The sequence below is a fragment of the Cherax quadricarinatus genome, chromosome 69 (assembly GCF_038502225.1).
Source record: "Cherax quadricarinatus isolate ZL_2023a chromosome 69, ASM3850222v1, whole genome shotgun sequence".
NCBI classification, from domain to species: domain Eukaryota; kingdom Metazoa; phylum Arthropoda; class Malacostraca; order Decapoda; family Parastacidae; genus Cherax; species Cherax quadricarinatus.
In genome coordinates, this window is record NC_091360.1 from 7,967,702 (window position 1) to 7,991,759 (window position 24,058).

The 24,058-nt window shown below is 40.1% G+C and overlaps 1 protein-coding gene across 1 annotated transcript in view; it reads left to right on the forward strand.

Annotated features, from left to right (window-relative positions):
* LOC138854780 (glycine receptor subunit alpha-4-like) overlaps positions 1–24,058 on the forward strand; it is a 128,560-nt gene that overhangs the window by 57,617 nt on the left and 46,885 nt on the right. Inside the window, exon 4 of the mRNA XM_070099834.1 lies at positions 8,700–8,782. Within this exon, the coding sequence (XP_069955935.1) occupies positions 8,700–8,782 (83 nt within the window). The remainder of the gene's footprint in view (positions 1–8,699; positions 8,783–24,058) is intronic.

Sequence of the window (24,058 nt, forward strand, 5' to 3'; positions counted from 1 at the left end):
ACTCCCATTGCATCCTCTGATGTGTTTTAGTTCCTTCCCGTGGAGTGTTCCTTCCTTCAATCCCTTCCCTAGCTATGGCCCCTATGCTTCTTGGTTTCTCCTTCCTGCTCACCTGTTCCTGGCCCCCACAGGTGTCTGGTAAGGTCCCTGGACATGTCCTAGTTCCTTCAATGTCTTCCAACCTCACATTTTGTCCTAGTGTGCTCCCTGTCTTTGTTTTAGCCCCATGTAGGTTTGACAGGACCTCTGCATACAGTTTAGTTTCCATGCTCCCTTCAGACCCGTTGTCTGTGTCTGATGTAGCCATTGTCGATGCTACTTCTGTAATATCTTTGTCTCTATGCTGTTTCAGATGTCTCAGCTCCTCGTCTAATCTCTTTATCTTGTTTTCTGCTGTTGTGGCATGTTGCTTCCACCTTCTGCATTCTGCTTCTAACCTCTCTTCCTTCTTCCTTGCCAGCTCCTCTAGTCTCCTTCCCCAGTCTTCCTCCCTTTTTTTGAGCTCTGCTTCCCAGTCCTTTCCCCCAGATTCGTCCTTCGAGCCCCTTGTTCTCATCCTAGTTCTAGGTTCCCCTATTGCTCCACAGAAGGAAGGGGGAGGGGTGTGTGTGTGTGTGTGTGTGTGTGTGTGTGTGTGTGTGTGTGTGTGTGTGTGTGTGTGATCACCGTGGAAGGTTGGAGTTAACCTGGGAGACGTTCAATCGATGCCTGAAGGTGGGAGGGAAGGAAAGGGTGAGCCATTAGATGATTGGAGGATGAAGGTTAAACCAGCAGTCACTGAGAGTGAAGGAATAAAAAAGGGTGAATATATATATATATATATATATATATATATATATATATATATATATATATATATATATATATATATATATATATATATATATATATATATATATATATATATATATATATATATATATATATATATATATATATATATACTCTGGTGTAAATTTTGGGACTCATAGCCTCGGAGTGGTGGATTAAAATACTTCAAGGAAGAATATATATTCAAGTTAACGTCTGATCCAAAAATAGCAACAAAAATATAATTTTTTTACAGTTGACGGTCCGGTAAACCAGCTGAAGGCATCGATCACAAGACTGAAAGTACCGGTGGCGGATCATCAAATGACTATGACTTGCATCAGGATACACTTGTCCTGTTTGTGATAGTGGTTTAATTATTGTGTTATTAACTGTATTAGTCTTATTAGTTGTATGTTAACAGTTATTACTTGTATTAATGTTATTTTTGTGGTGTTATTAGTTGTCTTATTGCTTGTGGTCAATATTTTGTAAATATATATTTTTATTCCGTAATAAAATAGAATGAAGAAAAAATTATTCACAACAATTAATAGCGACGAGAAGCAGAAGTTTTATTAACCACTAAATTGCGCTTAATACGCACTTAGTATGCACTTAAAACGAGCGTAAAACGCGTATAACAGGCAATCAACTCGCTAAAAATAAGCAATTGATATGCATTTAACATGCAAATAACACGCTTGAGAGAGAGAGAGAGAGAGAGAGAGAGAGAGAGAGAAGGGGGGATGGGGGGACCTACGAAGCCTAGAGATCAGCCTTGGCTCGGCTTTCATTGTCGAAAGGCTGCTACTTCTAATTGGAAGGCTTGGAGACAGTAAAAGAGGCATCCCATTATCTATAACAGGTTGCCATAGGCAACCCTGAAGGTAAATGGAAGTCCAAAAGTGGGCCATCTCTAAATGGGAGGCTGACAGAAAAAGAAAGTGGCATCAGGTAGAGTGGGGCCCAAAACATGGTGGTCCTTGGTCAAGAACCGACAAGGTTATTCGCTTAATGAAATTATTCCATTTCTAAATCGACCGAAAAGAGCTATCTTTACTAGCATTCATGTCGAACATTTTGCTGCGAGATGCAAATTTCTCACCCAGCAAGGATATGTCAAAGTTGCCAGTGATGACAATTAAGTTGAAAAGTGGTGTATTTTCTCCTTAAATCGCTGAATCAAGAAAATGCTGTTAGCCCAGCTAAGTTGAGCCCATGACTGCTGAGTAAAGGTGAAGACCAGCTAGCATCTATCAGCACTGCCTAGTCCCTGTTCACATAAAAAAAGAGCAGAGCAGAAATCAGCACCTTCTGACCAGTGACACTCCTGTCAATCACTGGCAGATTTCTTGAGACAATAATCTCACGGCAGGTGACGGAGTGTTTCGACTACCACTCACTTCTTTGTGACTGCTGCTTATATGTTGTTAAACTATTTCAGTAAGTGGCACCAGACACTGGATGAATCCAAAGTCAGCTGTGTAGTAGTACTGGATATTACTGGTGCTTTCGACCGCGTATGGCACCAGGGACTCTTAGCAAACCTGTAATCACTGGAAATTACAGGCATATGCAGACGATTGTACTCTGACATTTACTTGTCCAGGAGAGAAAATGCCAGCTGCTCTACGTTACGCCAATCACCAGCTTACAGCTATATCAGCCTGGGGTAAACGATGGCAGGAATGTGTTGGTACCCGGGGACGAAGTTGATATCCTTGGAGTGAAATCTGACTCCAAACTGGCCATGAAGAACCACGTTGTAAATCTTGCAAACAAGGAAGCCAGGAAGCTTACAGCACTTCAACGTATCTCGCATCTATTCGACAGTAGAGGTTGCAAGATTCTGTACCAGGCACAAGTACGCTCAAACTTTGAGTATGCTCCACTTTTTTGGACTGCCTGCCCACCGTCTCATCTGCGACTTTTTGACATAATAGAGAACAAAGCAAGACGCCTCATCTCTCGCCTGAACCCATCCTAGATAGATCTCTCATTTCAGCAAAGCGATCGACACAGGAGGGATGAGGGCGGCCTTACTGTTATGTACGAAGCCAATACTGTCAATGTACCACACTTGGCTCCACTCCGAGGACAATGAGAAGCAAGCCTCTACACCACGAGACGGGCAGCAAGCAGTAACTTCACTCTGGCTGTACCCTTCTCCAGAACATCACTTCGTCTGAGATCATATATCCCCAGGATGACTCGAGTCTAGAACATGTTAGTACAACATAATGTTATTAACGAAATAAATTCAGTTGAGAAAATGAAACTGCTGACCCACAGATGGCTCCAACTTCATCCTGTTCCATATTTGTATATTTCATAACAATGAAAAGGCTTTCAAATGAGATGATGTACGTAAGATCTTTTAGAATGTAAATGAAGTTAGAAATCATTAACCTAACCTTATGTAAAGAGAGAGAGAGAGAGAGAGAGAGAGAGAGAGAAAGAGAAAGAGAGCGAGAGAGAGAGAGAGAGAGAGAGAGAGAGAGAGAGAGAGAGAGAGAGAGAGAGAGAGAGAGAGAGAGAGAGAGAGAGAGAGAGAGAGAGAGAGAGAGAGAGAGAGAGAGAGAGAGAGAGAGAGAGAGAGAGAGAGAGAGAGAGAAATAACAAGCACTTAACAGGCATTTCGGCAGTTAACACTCAGCACGTAATTCCACATAACTTAGAGACATAACACTTACTGATATGTGGGTTAACACTTGAGGCAGGTGTGGGTGAGTGTAGTGTGGGCGGGCGTAGTGTGGGCAGGCGTGGTGTGAGCGGGCTTGGTGTGGGCGGGCGTGGTGTAGGTGGGTGGGCGAGACGCCTAAATGATTCCCTTACCACTTCCTCCTACCATCCGCATGTTCCTTCCCACGTCCATTCCGCACTTCCTTCTCTTCTTCCTTCATTTTCTCCTCCCAGAACCTTCCCTGCCTTCCTTCCCTCCTTCACACCGAGGCATATATGCATATCAAACAGCGACTCTCCTGCTCAAAACTACATACTCGTAATGTTAGATAAACCTTCCCTTGTGGAAAGTTGGGAGAGACTACACTTTTCTTTTCCCAAAGCTCCATCACTATCCTGGCAAACTGTCAAGTTCCCGTGTGCAGCTGGTAGCCTCAGTACCTCAGTTGTCTTACCCTCCCTTGTTAGATATGTAGATTAGAGAGACACAGTGCCCGTGGCCTAGTGGCAATAACTCTCGCTTCACACGGCGAGTATCCGGGTTCGATTCCCGGCGAGGGTTGAAACATTGGACGTGTTTCCTTACACCGGTGTCTATGTTCACCCATCAGTAAAATGGGTACCCAGGTGTTAGTCGACTGGTGTGGGTCGCATCCCTGGACAAAACGGACCTAATTTGCCCGAAATGCTCTGCATAACAAGCGGCTTTCTATATAGTAGTATGTCATAGATGTCAGCTAGGTCTGTATACCTTGTACATGTACTTGTAGTAAATAAAGATTTTATTTTTATAATACATAGGTAACAGGGCACATGCCAAGCTTGACAAAGCTCCTGGAGAGAGAAACGTTGTCAAAATAAAATGTCTCAATAGTTGCACGTGTCCCTTTACCTAACATACTGTCGGTCATTCTACCAACATTACTACAGAACTCATGGGAGTGCATGGGAGAGGCAGGTGACTGACGACCTTCCTGGCTGTGTTCGGAGTTATTGTTGACAATTGCCTCTTATCTCTCTGTATATAGGAAAGGGAGAAAGAGTGTAAATTACCAACTCAATGGAAAGACTTGTCGCCCACGCAGTGGGTTTTTCAAGTCACGAGAAGCCCACTGCGTGGATGAAACGTTGTCAGTAAAGGATCTCATTACACTACACACGTGTCTCTGTTTTCTGAAGAAAGTTGAGATGGAAGAGATCTCTCTCTCCCCGGCCCGCTGCTCTTTCACACCAGCTAGAAAAAGATGAGATTTGGCCCAAGAAGTGGCTAGTTTATTGTATCCAACATTTCCAAAGTAGGTAGATTGAAAATGTATACAGAGGAAAGGTGGAAGTCAAGTCCAGACATCAATTACTACAGCAACGTTTCATATAATGCATCCACTACTTCTGATGCAACCACTGCTGTTATATACCGAGTGATCTCATGGTTGACTATTCGCCCTGTGTACTTCGTGAATTAACATCAGGGTAATATTGGGCACAGGAAGCCACAAGACTGTATTAATTCCTGCACTGTGTTCTGGTTGAAGCCAATGTGTACAAAGTTCTTCTCCAGCAGCTTCTTAAAAAATTGTTTTAGTGCTTACAACTCCAGTGTTTTACGAGAAGACTTTAAAAACATTCTTGTTGCACCAATTCCCACAGAGTTTCATGCAGTTGAATTGCATTACTGAGAGAGAGAGAGAGAGAGAGAGAGAGAGAGAGAGAGAGAGAGAGAGAGAGAGAGAGAGAGAGAGAGAGAGAGAGAGAGAGAGAGAGAGAGAGAGAAGGGTGGAGAGAGTTTTGGTGATCTCAAAAGACAGTAATACTTCCAAATTTGGTGGAGCTTGGGAGCCATGTGGAAGAGAAGCGTAACTTTCCTGCTGTGCCTGACTCACCAGGACAATCTGAAAGGTCTGATGCCGTCTCTTAAATATATTTTCCCCTTTTCCTTCTATTACCAATACTACTTTTACTTCGCCATCTCAGTACCTACTACCACTAATAACACCATCACGTTCATTTCCTTATTCTTATCTTCCCTATGTCTCATGCATCACTTCATTCTTGTTGTTACCCTGTCATTTAACTATTCAGAAAGCATGTGAGAACTTAAATTACTATTGAAATTGGATAAGAAATCATAGTGTATTCAGAGGCCCTCTGCAACTCCTGGAAATGCTGTTCCAATTCCGAGTGAGTATCGTTAGCGATGGGCCAGGCGGGTACACTCACTGAAGAGGCCCTAACGAATACTTAACGAGGAAGTAAGAGAGAGTGGGGGAATGAAATCGATGCCACGACTTCAGGAGAGCAGTGAATGACCCCACTGGTGGGTCAGGGGCAGTAGTAACTAGGGGAGAGGGAAAGGAAGAGGAAGAGGGTGAAGGAGATGGAGAGAGCAAGAGAAAGAGAGAGAGAGAGGCTGGGATCTGTTTGTCAAGGGTCTCAGCTACACACACAAACAGCTTGCATAACAAAGCCTCGAACAGTGATCAGGTCCGAGTGTTTCATGTCTTCAACTGATCTGAAACACTGGGTGAGTGGAACACGATTAGATGCTGACCACTTGGAGCACAAGACCAGACTGATCACTTGCAACACAAGACCAGACTAATCACTTGGAACACAAGACCAGACTGACCACTTGGAACACAAGACCAGACTGACCACTTGGAACACAAGACCAGACTGACCACTTGGAACACAAGACCAGGCTGATCACTTGGAACACAAGACCAGACTGATCACTATGAACACAAGACCAGACTGATCATTTGGAACACAAGACCAGACTGACCATTTGGAACACAAGACCAGACTGACCACTTGGAACACAAGACCAGACTGACCACTTGGAACACAAGACCAGACTGACCACTTGGAACACAAGACCAGACTGACCACTTGGAACAAAAGACCAGGCTGATCACTTGGAACACAAGACCAGGCTAATCACTTGGAACACAAGACCAGACTGATCACTTGGAACACAAGACCAGATTGATCACTTGGAACACAAGACCAGGCTGATCACTTGGAACACAAGACCAGGCTGATCACTTGGAACACAAGACCAGGCTGACCACTTGGAACACAAGACCAGACTGACCACTTGGAACACAAGACCAGGCTGATCACTTGGAACACAAGACCAGACTGATCACTTGGAACACAAGACCAGACTGATCACTTGGAACACAAGACCAGACTGATCACTTGGAACACAAGACCAGGCTGATCACTTGGAACACAAGACCAGACTGATCACTTGGAACACAAGACCAGGCTGATCACTTGGAACACAAGACCAGACTGACCACTTGGAACACAAGACCAGACCGACCACTTGGAACACAAGACCAGACTGACCACTTGGAACACAAGACTAGACTGATCACTAGGAACACAAGACCAGACTGATCACTTAGAACACAGGACCAGACTGACCACTTGGAACACAAGACCAGGCTGATCACTTGGAACACAAGACCAGACTGATCACTAGGAACACAAGACCAGACTGACCACTTGGAACACAAGACCAGACTGACCACTTGGAACACAAGACCAGACTGACCACTTAGAACACAAGACCAGACTGACCACTTGGAACACAAGACCAGACTGACCATTTGGAACACAAGACCAGACTGACCACTTAGAACACAAGACCAGACTGACCACTTGGAACACAAGACCAGCCTGATCACTAGGAACACAAGACCAGATTGATCACTTGGAACACAAGACCAGACTGATCACTTGGAACACAAAAATAGACTGAACACTTGGAACACAAGACCAGGCTGATAACTTGGAACACAAGACCAGACTGATCACTAGGAACACAAGACCAGACTGATCACTTGGAACACAAGACCAGACTGACCACTTGGAACACAAGACTAGACTGATCGCTAGGAACACAAGACCAGACTGATCACTTAGAACACAAGACCAGACTGACCACTTGGAACACACGACCAGGCTGATCACTTGGAACACAAGACCAGACTGATCACTAGGAACACAAGACCAGACTGACCACTTGGAACACAAGACCAGTCTGACCACTTGGAACACAAGACCAGACTGACCACTTAGAACACAAGACCAGACTGACCACTTGGAACACAAGACCAGACTGACCATTTGGAACACAAGACCAGACTGACCACTTAGAACACAAGACCAGACTGACCACTTGGAACACAAGACCAGCCTGATCACTAGGAACACAAGACCAGATTGATCACTTGGAACACAAGACCAGACTGATCACTTGGAACACAAAACCAGACTGAACACTTGGAACACAAGACCAGGCTGATAACTTGGAACACAAGACCAGACTGATCACTAGGAACACAAGACCAGACTGATCACTTGGAACACAAGACCAGACTGACCACTTGGAACACAAGACCAGACTGACCACTTGGAACACAAGACCAGACCGACAACTTGGAACACAAGACCAGACTGACCATTTAGAACACAAGACAAAGCTGATTACTTGGAACACAAGACCAGGTTGACCACTTGGAACACAAGACCAGATTGACCACTTGGAACACAAAACCAAACTGATCACTTGGAACACAAAACCAGACTGACCACTTGAAACATAAGACCAGGCTGATCACTTGGAACACAAGACCAGACTGATCACTTGGAACACAAAACCAGACTGACTCCTTGAAACCAGGCTGATCACTTGGAACACAAGACCAGACTGACCACTTGGAACACAAGACCAGGCTGATCACTTGGAACACAAGACCAGTCTGACCACTTGAAACACAAGACCAGTCTGACCACTTGAAACACAAGACCAGGCTGACCACTTGGAACACAAAACCAGACTGACCACTTGAAACACAAGACCAGGCTGACCACTTGGAACACAAGACCAGTCTGACCACTTGAAACACAAGTTCAGGCTGACCACTTGGAACACAAAACCAGACTGACCACTTGAAACACAAGACCATACTGACCACTTGACACACAAGAAACATGGTGCAGCCGACTAGTGTTGTGTCCGAAAAATACAAGTTGACCTCTGACTATTCAGCTTGTTCGTGAGCGCATTTAGCACCAATGCCAAGAAATAAAATAATTTACTTTACCTGAAAAAACTGTTGACTGTAAACTGTTTCAAATATAGAAACTATTTCTTATGTTATAATTTCTCATGTTTCCTTTCTCTCCTACAGACTAACACTGGTCCTCTCGTGCGCCATGAACTTTCAGATGTACCCACATGACACCCAGGAGTGCCACATGAAGATTGAGAGCCGTGAGTACTACACAGTGACAACCCTTGGTATTGCACAGTTGAATAATCCCTTTAAATATGCATGTGCCAGGAATAAGGTTGTCCACAGTGATAAATCACACTTACTCCTCTGTATATATATGTATGTATATATATATATATATATATATATATATATATATATATATATATATATATATATATATATATATATATATATATATATATATATATATATATATTTATATATATATATATATATATATATATATATATATATATATATATATATATATATATATATATATATATATATATATATATACATATATATATATATATATATATATATATATATATATATATATATATATATATATATATATATATATCCCTGTTAAAAGCAGGGGGGATATAGTGTTGGAGTGGTTGGTATTTTTGTTTAATAAATGTATGAAAGAGGGGAAGGTACCTAGGGATTGGCGGAGAGCGTGTATAGTCCCTTTATATAAAGGGAAGGGGAACAAAAGAGATTGTAAAAATTATAGATGAATAAGTTTACTGAGTATACCAGGAAAAGTGTACCGTAGGGTTATTATTGAAAGAATTAGAGGTAAAACGGAACGTAGGATTGCGGATGAGCAAGGAAGTTTCAGAGTGGGTAGGGGATGTGTAGATCAAGTGTTTACATTGAAGCATATATGTGAACAGTATTTAGATAAAGGTAGGGAAGTTTTTATTGCATTTATGGATTTAGAAAAGGCATATGATAGAGTGGATAGAGGAGAAATGTGGCAGATGTTGCAAGTATATGGAATAGGTGGTAAGTTACTAAATGCTGTAAAGAGCTTTTAAGAGGATAGTGAGGCTCAGGTTAGGGTGTGTAGAAGAGAGGGAGAATACTTCCCGGTAAAAGTAAGTCTTAGACAGGGATGTGTAATGTCACCATGGTTGTTTAATATAGTTATAGATGGGGTTGCAAAAGAAGTAAATGCTAGGGTGTTCGGGAGAGGGGTGGGATTAAATTATGGGAAATCAAATACAAAATGGGAATTGACACAGTTGCTTTTTGCTGATGATATTGTGCTTATGGGAGATTCTAAAGAAAAATTGCAGAGGTTAGTGGATGAGTTTGGGAATGTGTGTAAAGGTAGAAAGTTGAAAGTGAACATAGAAAAGAGTAAGGTGATGAGGGTATCAAATGATTTAGATAAAGAAAAAATGGATATCAAATTGGGGAGGAGTATGGAAGAAGTGAATGTTTTCAGATACTTGGGAATTGACGTGTCGGCGGATGGATTTATGAAGGATGAGGTTAATCATAGAATTGATGAGGGGAAAAAAGGTGAGTGGTGCATTGAGGTATATGTGGAGACAAAAAACGTTATCTATGGAGGCAAAGAAGGGAATGTATGAAAGTATAGTAGTACCAACACTCTTATATGGGTGTGAAGCTTGGGTTGTGAATGCAGCAGCGAGGAGGCGGTTGGAGGCAGTGGAGATGTCCTGTCTAAGGGCAATGTGTGGTGTAAATATTATGCAGAAAATTCGGAGTGTGGAAATTAGGAGAAGGTGTGGAGTTAATAAAAGTATTAGTCAGAGGGCTGAAGACGGGTTGTTGAGATAGTTTGGTCATTTAGAGAGAATGGATCAAAGTAGAATGACATGGAGAGCGTATAAATCTGTAGGGGAAGGAAGGCGGGGTAGGGGTCGTCCTCGAAAAGGTTGGAAGGAAGGGGTAAGGGAAGTTTTGTGGGCGAGGGGCTTGGACTTCCAGCAGGCGTGCATGAGCGTGTTCGATAGGAGTGAATGGAGACAAATGGTATTTGGGACCTGACGAGCTGTTGGAGTGTGAGCAGGGTAATGTTTAGTGAAGGGATTCAGGGAAACCGGTTATTTTATATAGTACTGGAAATGGGTAGTACAATGCCTGCACTTTAAAGGAGTGGTTTGGGATATTGGCAGTTTGGAGAGATATATTATCTTATTACGTATATACTTCTAAACTGTTGTATTATGAACACCTCTGCAAAAACAGTGATTATGTGTGATTGAGGTGAAAGTGTTGAATGATGATCCAAGTATTTTCTTTTTAGGGATTTTCTTTCTTTTTGGGTCACCCTGCCTCGGTGGGAGACGGCCGACTTGTTAATATATATATATATATATATATATATATATATATATATATATATATATATATATATATATATATATATATATATATATATATATATATATATATATATATATATATATATATATATATATATATATATATATATATATATAAAATGGTTTAATTGTTCATGTATTCACAAACTAACTAATAAGAGGCTGTGGTATCAACATGGTGCTAGTGTTCATAAGAGTATCACAGAAATCTTACTACAACCCTTCATAGTGTGTTCAGTTATCTTAATACTTAAGTAGCAAAAATTTTACCTTTTGGGGCAACATAATTGAATGTGTTTCCAAACTGTATACTGCTGACAATAGTGAAGAAAAGACATGAGTTAGCAGATCTAGCTCTAACTGAGACAACGTTTCGTTTTAAGGGGAGCTTCATCAAGTACTCTGGTGTATATGTCTTGCAGCAGAAGGTTACAGCTCCGAACACTGCTCTCTATGGAAATATAATTTGTAAAAGCATCTCTGACAAGACATGATTTCTTGGATGTAAAATAGACATGTGGCTATTCCTGCATGATAAACTGACAAAATTCACTCGTCAACGCTCATTTTCTGAGGATTAAGACACATTTGCAACAGTTGGATATTTGATAGTCTGGAACGATAGCGTTCCAGACCATGGAGCCGCAATCCTCTCCAGGCTGAGGGACTGACCACTTCAAATACTTTTTCTCCAAGGTTGATGGATTGATTACATCATCTTTATTTCACTACTACTGCTGCCTCTGTATTTGACTGAAGAATCCTAATGTGTAGGCGACACTTTTCAACAATAAAGATACCCAACTGTTGTACATGTGTCTTTAATCGTCAGCTTGTTGGTATTTTATACCAATATACCTCGTTTTCTGGCCAATGATATTGCAGTGATTTTAGGGCAAGTTTGTGGTGCTGATTCCGAGTATGTCAACAGTTTCACTTGATTGGCTCTACTTTTTATAAATTTGGTATCCAATTGAAAAAACTGAAGATGTGAAAAATATATTGATCAGGCGGGACTAACTTGCAAAACGCATCAAAATTATTTTTTAGATCATGCAAAAGTCAAATCATGTAATAATAACAGATTAACATAGAAAGATCATTCAGATGCCTCTAATTACTGCATATGATAACCTTACTTGTTGGTCAACAGCATAGTTTTGTTGAGTTAGCAATTGGTTACCAATGAGCGATAAGATATGTTTCAAGCTTCTAATGGAGCTGTCTATAAAGAGCCGCCAATCTCCTGGTCGATATTCAAGTCCCATTCGAAGTAGTCCAGGGATGTTATTGCAGTATACAAGATCTTCATTTTGGCTGAAGTAAGGAAAGAGTTCAACCTCTCTTGTACGATAAGCTGTTATTCTAACTTATTGTTGTAAACAGTTCTATTCTTTTAATCTGGAAGCTAAAGTTCAGATGCTTGCTTTGACAGACTGAGGTCACATTTCAAGTAATTAAATTCTTCTTGGGAGAACTACTGGGGTGTTAAAATGCTTACTTTATATTCACTTCCACTGCTAGCACCTGTGCTACATCCTAAACCCCGAGTTTCTTCAACATTTGACAACGGGAGGTCAGGCAGTGTTGTAAACACTGGTACAGTAACGTCTTCACTGTGTGGCACAGGTCTCCTTGCTGACTCCAAATCAGGATATTCCCACTTGCATCGATTGAAACCTTTCACATTCACCATACAAAAATAACAATTGTTGTGGCATACTAGCACACCTAAATTTAAACTTTTTCTTTGCCTATTTTTCCACTGTCGTAAGCATTCTTCACGGGTTTTGCAAACCATGCGGTGCGCAAAAGACTTGTCTTGTTCTCCAAGCGTCACTCCAAAATTAGCAAGATAAGCTTGTTTTACAAAATCTATGATGTTCTTTTCTTTGTATTTCGAAGAGTATTCGCCACACATGTAGCAAAATGCATTAGGATTGTTTAAACACATTCATCGTGAAGAACTCATGTTTAACTGGAAAATATAACAAAATAATTTTAGGCTACAATATTGTCACGTGGTCGTTGTTGATACAATTCCTCTCGTTAAATATTAAATCTTTTAAAAATAAAATTATAATCTTTATTAAAATTATCTGTATATACAAGTTGCCACTATATATACAGGTGTTATGGTTAAGTTCTCTGATAATTGAGGGTAGTAATGTAATATCTCACAAACTAGAGTCAGTCTGAAAAGCCTACTGACATTTTCGAATCCAGCAACCCAGTAAAACCTTGAATACCTTCAGATATCTTTGGCAACGAAATTTTTTGCTCTTGTTGACCAGTGAAGATGGGTGTAAATGGTATGGAAAAATCGACTGTGTAAGAGGCCATTGTGTCCATTTCCTTTAAATGTCCTCAACTGTACACAAATGTCCTTCTCCACGATACTGATGGACTGACTGGTGTCAAGCTTACTCAGTCTCAAGTCACTGAGGTTCATTTCCTCAACTGTACACAAATGTCCTTCTCCACGATACTGATGGACTGACTGGTGTCAAGCTTACTCAGTCTCAAGTCACTGAGGTTCATTTCCTCAACTGTACACAAATGTCCTTCTCCACGATACTGATGGACTGACTGGTGTCAAGCTTACTCAGTCTCAAGTCACTGAGGTTCATTTGAAGTTCTCCGTCGTATTACTGTCCTTCACCTACTAGCTGACAGCCCAAGGTTGTGATCGTGCACACGTCTTGAAAAAAACACCTGCAGGCCCCCAGATTTCCAAATAATCCAAAGCCACGGAATATCAAGAGAGCCAGATACACCTCTTATATATCATATTTAAAAGATATTATGTTTTATACAGTGTCATGGGAGAGCCAGGTGGAATGGTGTGTGTTGAGGGGAGAGGTGTTGGGAGGGGAGGCTGGGAGGGGACTTAAGGGGAGACGGGTAGAGGAGATAGGGAGGGGAGATTGAGAGGGGAGATTTGGAGGGGGAAAGGGAGGCTGGGAAAGGGAGATAGAGGTGAAAGGAGTAAAGGGGAAAGATGAGACAGCTGTATGCAGTTCTCTTGGTAAAGTTAAGAAGCCTATAGCTGTACTCCTTATTCCTAGTGCTGAAGTTCTAACAGTCTAACACTCTAAATCTTTTTTTATGATAATTACCTATTATCTCCCATTTTATCTATGCTAATTACCTTTTCTGTTCTTCATCTCATATCTGCTAATTGCCTATTTTCTTATCTTCTAACTTTATTTTCTCTCCTATCTAATATATGCTAATTATCTTTTATCACATACTCCCTATCATATATTTGCTAATTACTTATTTTCGCCCCATTCTTAACTTATCTCTCTTTATCCTAATCAGTGGCTATCATATACTATTTTTAATTACATAATTACAAATTATAAAAAATTTCGTACATGGTTTAAAAAAAAAAGTATTTCCCTTTAAAGTTTTAGAGATGCTGAGAACGAATGTGACATTAATAAAAATAAATAAAAGTTTCTGTAGACATTTATTTACACATTTTGCTTATATGTTTAAAATATATTACGACTACACTTGTATTGTTATTGTTATTGTCCAGCAATAATCTGGTAACATTGATGGACTCCTTTTCCCCTGGTAGCGCTTCTCCATGACTGAGTCGTCCTGGGGGGCAATGTTCACTGTGTTCACTACTAACTGCTACGTAGTTGGCCGGAAAAAAAATCTAGATGCAAATGCTGGAAATGCATCTTTAAATGCATTATCAGGAGATTTCATTGCTGCATTCTGGAGTTCATTAGTTCAGGCTTAATCTTTGGCAGTTATAAATCTCTGAAAAGGACGTTTAATTTATTCTGAGTTTTGACGTACGGTTTAAAAGATGGTAGATTATCACCTTATTCAGGGTCTTGTGAATTTAAAGACTCACGTGTTTCACACATGGAGTTGAGGAGAGGGTATTCCTTTACCGTGAGATTCCGGGCGAATAGCAGAGAATATATTAGGTTCTTGTACTGCCCACTTTTATTTCTTGCAAAGACACCTTTCCTGAGTGGAGGCGCCATGCAGAACTAACAATCGCTTGCGTAATCTGTTGGTTCCCTCCACACCACTGGCACTGCAAAAGGCATAGATTTCCTTTTCCAGTTCAACCACTGGCGAAGGTTAGTTGCACGAGTTTTGCATCACATGTGTGGGGTCCAGCTCTTGGCCTGATCTCCAGTCATACAGTCAAAATAAAGGGTGATAAGCTTTTGTAACCACGGCAGCTATGACACGTTTTTATATTGCAAAATTCAATTTTCCAGTAACAAAACAGAAGTTATCAGCACTGCTCATGCTATTAAGAGACATCTTTGTCCAAATCTGGACGAAAAAAGTAAATGTCGAAAGTACACACTAAAAAAACAGTTTGACATTTCTGCGCTGTATGACTTCCGAGAATAAAATGACGCAGTGCAGTTTAGTAGGGTAATGTAATACCTCAATTCCGAATAAATCGTCAGTTTACTATTACAGAAGTTGAAAAAAAAAAATAGTGTCCAAATCACGGACACTGTAATTTGGAAAACAAGTACTACTGGTGAGAGACATAGGAAAGAGGATGTATTCTGTAAACAAATGCCCATTGTGGTTCTGAATCAAAAACCTTTTCCCGGTATAGTGTATATACGTACTTACCTTCCCGAATCAAGGAAGTGTAACAGCAGCTGGGCAGTCAGGGCCAACTCCTGTTATTTTTCCCTCTCATACTTCGTTGTCCCAGACGGGTTTACCTGTCATATTTCGTCGCCTTGGATGGCTTTCCCTATCAAGTTTATAAATAAAGTGACTTGAACTTGCCTAGCTTGGGCCAGTAGGCCTGCTGCAGTGCTCCTTCTATCTTCTCATTATCATATTCACCAACCCAATTTTTTTTCCTAAGCATTTTAGCTGTAGGAGTGATATTTAGCGGAAATCATCTTCCATACACATCGTTAATATACATTACTTCACGATACACATCTGTCATATACATACGAAAACTTAACATAAATATAAATTAATTCACTAAAACTCTTTGTAATCAGATAACTGCGAAATAAAACGTTGATGGTCAACAGTTAGTTGTATTTTCCTTACTGAGATATTTATATTATTATTATTATTATTATTATTATTATTATTATTATTATTATTATTATTATTATTATTATTATTATTGTTGTTGTTATTATTATTATTATTATTATTATTATTATTATTATTATTATTATTATTATTATTATTATTATTATTATTATTATTGTTATTATTATTATTATTATTATTATTATTATTATTATTATTATTATTATTATTATTGTTGTTGTTATTATTATTATTATTATTATTATTATTATTATTATTATTATTATTATTATTATTATAATTATTATTGTTGTTATTATTATTATTATTATTATGATTATTATTATTATTGTTGTTTTTATTATTATTATTATTATTGTTTTTATTATTATTATTATTATTATTATTATTATTATTATTATTATTATTATTATTATTATTATTATTATTATTGTTTTTATTATTATTATTATTATTATTATTATTATTATTATTATTATTATTATTATTATTGTTATTATTATTATTATTACTTTATTATTCTTATTATTATTATTTTAAAGTTATTTTATCGCTATTATTATTGTTATTATTTAGAACAATAGCAACATCGAATCAACAGCAAAAAAACAACATAAACAAATAAACAAGAGTAAAACAAGTCAGCAACAACAAACACAAATGGTCAACAGCAAGAATAAATCAACAATAAGTCAAGAATAAACTTCTTACTGGAACTCGTCAAAGATTGCAAACTTACTTTCCTACCGTCTTGCTGTGCCGGTCTCCCGTCAGTAACAACTTTCTCCTGTCAGTAACAGCTTTCTCCTGTAAGTAACAACTTTCTCCTGTCAGTAACAACGTTCTCCTGTCAGTAACAATTTTCTCCTGTAAGTAACAACTTTATCCCGTCAGTAACAACCTTCTCTTCAAAGCGTGTTGAAATCCCACCAACGAGAAGGATTCAATACTTTTCTATTCACGAATGAGACACTTGGATGTCTTATCGTGGGGTTCTTTATTTTGAAGAGGCTTCGGCAACCAGCGGCTTTTCCTCCACTGGCTGACGAAACACCTGGCCATCTACCCAGGATTTGCACATATGTCTTATTCATCGACTGGTTGGTTCCGTATGTGATTACGGCTGTCACTTCTATTCAAAACACGACACTAGCACAGAGAGAGGTTACTGGTATCATCTCGAGGGATATTCTCGTCTGTAGCCACTGTTTCCTTGAATAGGAATGTGAGTACGTAACACAAGCCTTCACACGTTTTCAGTTTCCGTTTTTCTTCATCCGAGACTTCAGGCTTAAGTAAACACAAACTATCCTCAACAAATCAGTAACGTAACATTCCTGGAAATCGTTTTCAGTGCTTCCATGAGGGGTTGTTGCTAGAAATACTCGCTTGCTAGAATCAGTGTCTCCACCACGACTACATCCCCTATCAAATGCTTCACTGGGAAGCGAAGTCCCAGACATCTTCTGGCCACAGCTGGCGTCTGTGGTATTCCCTGTGGATGTTGTTCCAAGAAATATGTAGGAGAAACAGGCAAAAGTCTATCTGTTTACTTGAGTGAGCATCGACAAAAGCCTGTGACCTCCCTATAAACTCTTCGGGACATTTGATGAGTTGGAATGAGGCACAATTCGTCCTCACTGAACCCAGCCGTAGGATTTGAGGGTTCCTGGAAGCCTCACTAATCGTCGTCACGTGGAGCAAAATACTGGAAATAAGATCAATTAAGAAAAAAAAGTGACATACATGATAGTCAACCAACGGACCAGCAGACGCCGTCTCAGAACCTCTCTCGTACTCTCATCAGATCACTACCTGTCTCTCACACCTCACTTTCAAGACCATATATGTGTACTGTTGTTGACCTCTGTATATTAGAAGTGATTAAGGTAGGTACAAGGTTTGTAAGGAAACAGGATAAGTGTTTCCTGATGCGGGTCTTAGTCATATTATAACCCACAGCTGGAGCTCTTGGTCATCTGACCGAGGCCTTCCGCTGGCTTACCCCTCCACTCTTTTAAAAATCATGCCTATGAATATAACTATTAGATAGACAAATAGACAGGTGATCAAATTTTCCAATGTATATATCCTTGTGTCACTTAAAGTGTCTTTCTAATTCAGCTGTCAGTATCAGGATTTATACTACATCAACAAAAGTAATTACAAATCAACAACAGCAGCAAAAATTAACAAGAACAAAACATCAACAATAGCACTGGCAACAAATCAACAATAGTAGCAACAGCAAATCAACAACAGCAACAGGAAATAAAAAACAGTAACAACAAATCATCAACAGCAGCAAAGAATCAACAACAGAAAAAACAACAAATCAACAACAGCAAAGCAACAACACTAACAACAAAACAACAACATCAACAACAAATCAACAACAGCAACAAATTAACAACAGCAATAACAACAAATTAACAAGAACAACAAATTAACACCAGCAGCAAAAAGAAATCAGCAACAGCAGTAACAACAACAGCTACAACAATCAACAACAGCAACAAGAACTCAGCAACAACAAATTAACAACAACAAATCTCCAATAACAATAACAAATCTCCAACAACAACAAGAACAACAACAATAACAAAAATAGCTGCAACCTTAATAAAAACATCTAGACAAAGAAAATAACTAAACTTGTAAATGTTCTTATCAGTAAGGAAGAGAGACAGCTGGATACCAGACAAAGACAGCTGGATATGATGCCAAGACAGCTGGATACCAGACAAAGACAGCTGGATATGATGCCAAGACAGCTGGATACCAGACAAAGACAGCTGGATATGATGCCAAGACAGTTGGATACCAGACAAAGACAGCTGGATATGAGGCCAAGACAGCTGGATACCAGACAAAGACAGCTGGATATGAGGCCAAGACAGTTGGATACCAGACAAAGACAGCTGGATATGATGCCAAGACAGCTGGATACCAGACAAAGACAGCTGGATATGAGGCCAAGACAGCTGGATACCAGATAAAGACAGCTGTATATGATGCCAAGACAGCTGGATACCAGACAAAGACAGCTGGATATGATGCCAAGACACTTGGATACCAGACAAAGACAGCTGGATATGATGCCAAGACAGCTGGATACCAGACAAAAGCAGCAGGATATGATGCCAAAACAGCTGGATACCAGACAAAGACAGCTGGATATGATGCCAAGACAGTTGGATACCAGACAAAGACAGCTGGATATGATGCCAAGACAGCTGGATACCAGACAAAGACAGCTGGATATGAGGCCAAGACAGCTGGATACCAGACAAAGACAGCTGTATATGATGCCAAGACAGCTGGATACCAGACAAAGACAGCTGGATATGATGTCAAGACAGTTGGATACCAGACAAAGACAGCTGGATATGATGCCAAGACAGCTGGATACCAGACAAAGGCAGCTGGATATGATGCCAAGACAGTTGGATACCAGACAAAGACAGCTGGATATGATGCCAAGACAGTTGGATACCAGACAAAGACAGCTGGATATGATGCCAAGACAGCTCGATACCAGACAAAGACAGCTGGATATGATGCCAAGACAGCTCGATACCAGACAAAGACAGCTGGATATGATGCCAAGGCAGTTAGATACCAAGCAAAGACAGCTGGAAATGATGCCAAGACAGCTGGATACCAGACCAAGAAGCTGGATAAAAATCCTAGAAAGCTGTTAAACGACCATGACAGATGGGTTAAAGACCTAGAGAGCTGGATACGAGGTCTAGACAGCTGGATTCCAAGTCATAATAGCTGGATACCAGGCCTAGATAGCTGGATATGAGCCCTAGACGGCTGAATACAAGGCTTAGACAGTCGGATACCAGGCCTAGACAGCTAGATAAGAGCCTAGACAACTGGATATGAGTCTTGGATAACTGGATATGCAGTCAAGGCAACTGAATGTTCGGTCAAGACAGCTGGATACGGTTCCAATACAACTGGATATGCGGCCAAGACAGCTGGATACGTGGCTTGGACATATGGACACGTATTCAAGAACGACTGATATTATCAGCAACTTGCAATCCAAGATGCAAGCAGCGTTCTCAAGAAAGATCTTTACAAATCCGGATTTTTAGCCCAGTTGGCTTATGTTGGTTTGGGAGGAAGAAAGAGAGAGGAGGGAGGGAGAGAGAGAAAGAGTGAGAGAGAGAAAGAGAGAGAGAGAGAAATAGATAGAGAGAGAGAGAGAGAGAGAGAGAGAGAGAGAGAGAGAGCGGCTGATGTTGCTATTGCTGCTGGTTTCACTCTCTCATGGCTGCTTGCACCCTGTCATATCTATTCTAAAAGCTACAGTATGTATGGATACTGCCTCTACCAGTTCCTCTATGGCTAAAGAAGTAGTGCCTAACATCCCTGTGTACTCACCTAATTCACTTAATTGTGGTGCAGGGGTCGAGACTCAGCTCCTGGCCCCGCCTCTTCACTGATTGCTACTAGGTCCTCTCTCTCTCTGCTTCCTGAGCTTTATCATACCTCTTCTTAAAACTATGTATGGTTCCTGCCTCCACTACTTCACTTGCTAGGCTATTCCACTTCTGATGACTCTATGACTGAAGAAATACTTCCTAACGTCCCTGTGACTCGTCTGAGTCTTCAGCTTCCAGTTGTGACCCCTTGTTCCTATGTCCCCTCTCTGGAACAGCCTATCTCTGTCCACCTTGTCTATTCTCCGCAGTATCTTATATGTCGTTATCATGTCTCCCCTGACCCTTCTGTCCTCCAGTGTCGTCAGTCCGATTTCCCTCAACCTTTCCTCGTACGACATTTCTCTGAGCTCTGGGACTAGCCTTGTTGCAAACCTTTGTACTTTCTCTAACTTCTTGACGTGCTTGACCAGGTGTGGGTTCCAGACTGGTGCTGCATACTCCAGTATGGGCCTAACATACACAGTGTACAGTGTCTTGAACGATTCCTTATTAAGGTATCGGAACGTTATTCTCAGGTTTGCCAGGCGCCCGTATGCTGCAGCAGTTATTTGGTTGATGTGTGCCTCCGGTGACGTGCTCGGTGTTATGGTCACCCCGAGGTCTTTCTCCCTGAGTGAGGTCTGTAGTCTTTGTCCACCTAGCCTATACTCTGTCTGCGGTCTTCTTTGCCCCTCCCCAATCTTCATGACTTTGCATTTGGCAGGATTGAATTCGAGAAACCAGTTTCTGGACCACATGTCCAGCCTGTCCAGCTCTCTTTGCAGTCCTGCCTCATCCTCATCCGATTTAATTCTTCTCATCAACTTCACATCATCTGCGAATAGGGACACTTCAGAGTCTGTTCCTTCCATCATGTCGTTCGCATATATCAAAAATAGCACTGGTCCTAGAACTGACCCCTGTGGGACCCCACTCGTCACAGGCGCCCACTGTGATACCTCTTCACGTACCATGACTCGTTGCTGCCTCCCTGTCAGGTATTCCCTGATCCATTGCGGTGCCCTCCCTGTTACATGCGCCTGATCCTCCAGCTTCTGCACTAATCTCTTGTGGGGAACTGTGTCAAAGGCCTTCCTGCAGTCTAGGAAAACGCAATCAACCCACCCCTCTCTCTCTTGTCTTAATTCTGTTACCTTGTCATAAAACTCCAGGAGGTTTGTGATACAAGATTTGCCTTCCATGAACCCATGCTGTGAGTGTGTGAGTGTGTGTGAGTGTGTGTGTGTGTGTGTGTGTGTGTGTGTGTGAGTGTGTGTGTGTGTGTGTGTGTGTGTGTGTGTGTGTGTGTGTGTGTGTGTGTGTGTGTGTGTGTGTGTGTGTGTGTGTGAGTGTGTGTGTGATAGGAACAAAGTGGGTTCCTATCAGAGAAGCAAAAAGTCACAATACCGTGACTGGAACAATACACAATTAACCCGCACATGGGTGAGAGGAGTTTACGACGACGTTTCGGTCCGAGTTGGACCATTTACAAAGTCACACCGAAACATCGTCGTTAAGCTCCTCTCTCCTACATGCGGGTTATTTGTGTATCAGAGAGCGTCTTACCACAAACAAGTTCAGCCACACAAATTTTTTCTCATTAGCAGGTATGACGCCCAACGCGATTAGAACTTTCCCTGGGCTGAGAAAGTTAGAGGAAAGTCTTGGGAGCTGTGCTTTCCCCACTGTTGATTAATGAAGAAGTGTTTGTCGGAATACTTTTCCTAACTTTACACCTTCCGTCTTTCTGATAGGAGAGAGAGAGAGAGAGAGAGAGAGAGAGAGAGAGAGAGAGAGAGAGAGATAGAGATTCCCAATATCTTTCACCAATTCAAAATTTTTATTTTCTGTGTATTCAGATTTTTAATGTATGTCAAGTAATATAAATTATTTATGCCTGTTTTTCAAACGAATACTTTCGTAATTTAAATATAAATATGTAGTGCCGAATAGGTAAAACTTTAGATTTTTGGCTTAAATAGAAACGCTCTTCTTGCCGAATAAGGCAAGCGAAAATTTGTGTATGCAGTATTTTCGCAACAATCATTCTGAACCTAACGAAAAAAAATATATTTCATTGTGTTTGTTTATTACTGAATTATTGTAAACTTATCTAAAATATATTTAGCTGGATTAGGCTAAAATAAATTGTACTTGTTATAATAAGGTTAGGTAAGTTTTCGAAAGTTCCTTTGGTACAAAATCATTAGTTTTTACATTAACATAAATGAAAAAATATATCCTTAAACGAATAAGAGAAAATTTTGGAAAGGACTTAATTTTAAATGAGTTCTTGCTAAATGACCAGTTTTACCTATATGTATATAAATATATATATATATATATATATATATATATATATATATATATATATATATATATATATATATATATATATATATATATATATATATATATATATATATATATATATATATATATATATATATATATATATATATATATATATATTTTTGCTATGCTTAATATTTGATCATTTCGCCAATTCCATAAAACGTTCACTAGAAAATTCGTAGTTTAAAAGTAATCGCCGCTCTAGAATTTACATAATCCCTCGAAGCTGCAAATATTTCTTCCATGCTTTTTAAAACAACCGCACGATTTTTTCTTTTTTTCCGAAAGTTGAAAACCAATCCTCTTCATTACCGGAGATGAGATGTGAAAGTATATTGTAGAAGTGGCAATTTACTTAAGAGCACTTTCTTAATGTTCACTTGAGCACTTTGCCTCGTTCTCTAAGTAAAAAAGTGGGAAAAGTTTCCACCCCAAGGTGCGTGAGATGCACTTTGTCCTCTCCGGAAATTGTACTGTAAGTTCTGGTGTTTTTTATGACTGTTTCGGCAGCAACTGGTCCCTGGGCGCTGAGGTGTGTGTGTGTGTGTGTGTGTGTGTGTGTGTGTGTGTGTGTGTGTGTGTGTGTGTGTGTGTGTGTGTGTGTGTGTGTGTGTGTGTGTGTGAGAGAGAGAGAGAGAGAGAGAGAGACGTTTGTCAATTAATTCACTACCTGTAATTTTATCACCCGAGTTACCTAATAACCAAGTTATCATCTTATCTACCTATACGTATATCTACCTACTTAACTACATCCACATATCTACCTACTTACAAACCTACGTACATTCGTATCTACCTATCTCGCTGTCTTAACCACATAAACTCTCATAATTACATAAATTTCTATCTCTGTATTTATCTCCCAATCTATTTCTTTCTCTTCATATCTCCATACCGTATCTAGCAATTTGTCAATCTCCATATATGCCTATCTCCATGCCCACCTATTTCCATACCTACCTGTCTCTATAACAACCTATCTCCATACCCACCTATCTCCATACCTACCTGTCTCTATAACAACCTATCTCCATACCCACCTATCTCCATACCTACCTGTCACTATAACAACCTATCTCCATACCCACCTATCTCCATACCAACCTATCTCCATATCTAGCTACTCCCTTACCTCACTGTCTTCATACCCTCCTAGTTCAATGACCTCCTTCCTTATATATTTATAAACTACTCACTCATACTTGGGTTAGCATCTTGCCCACCTACTAACCCATCTATCTACCCACCT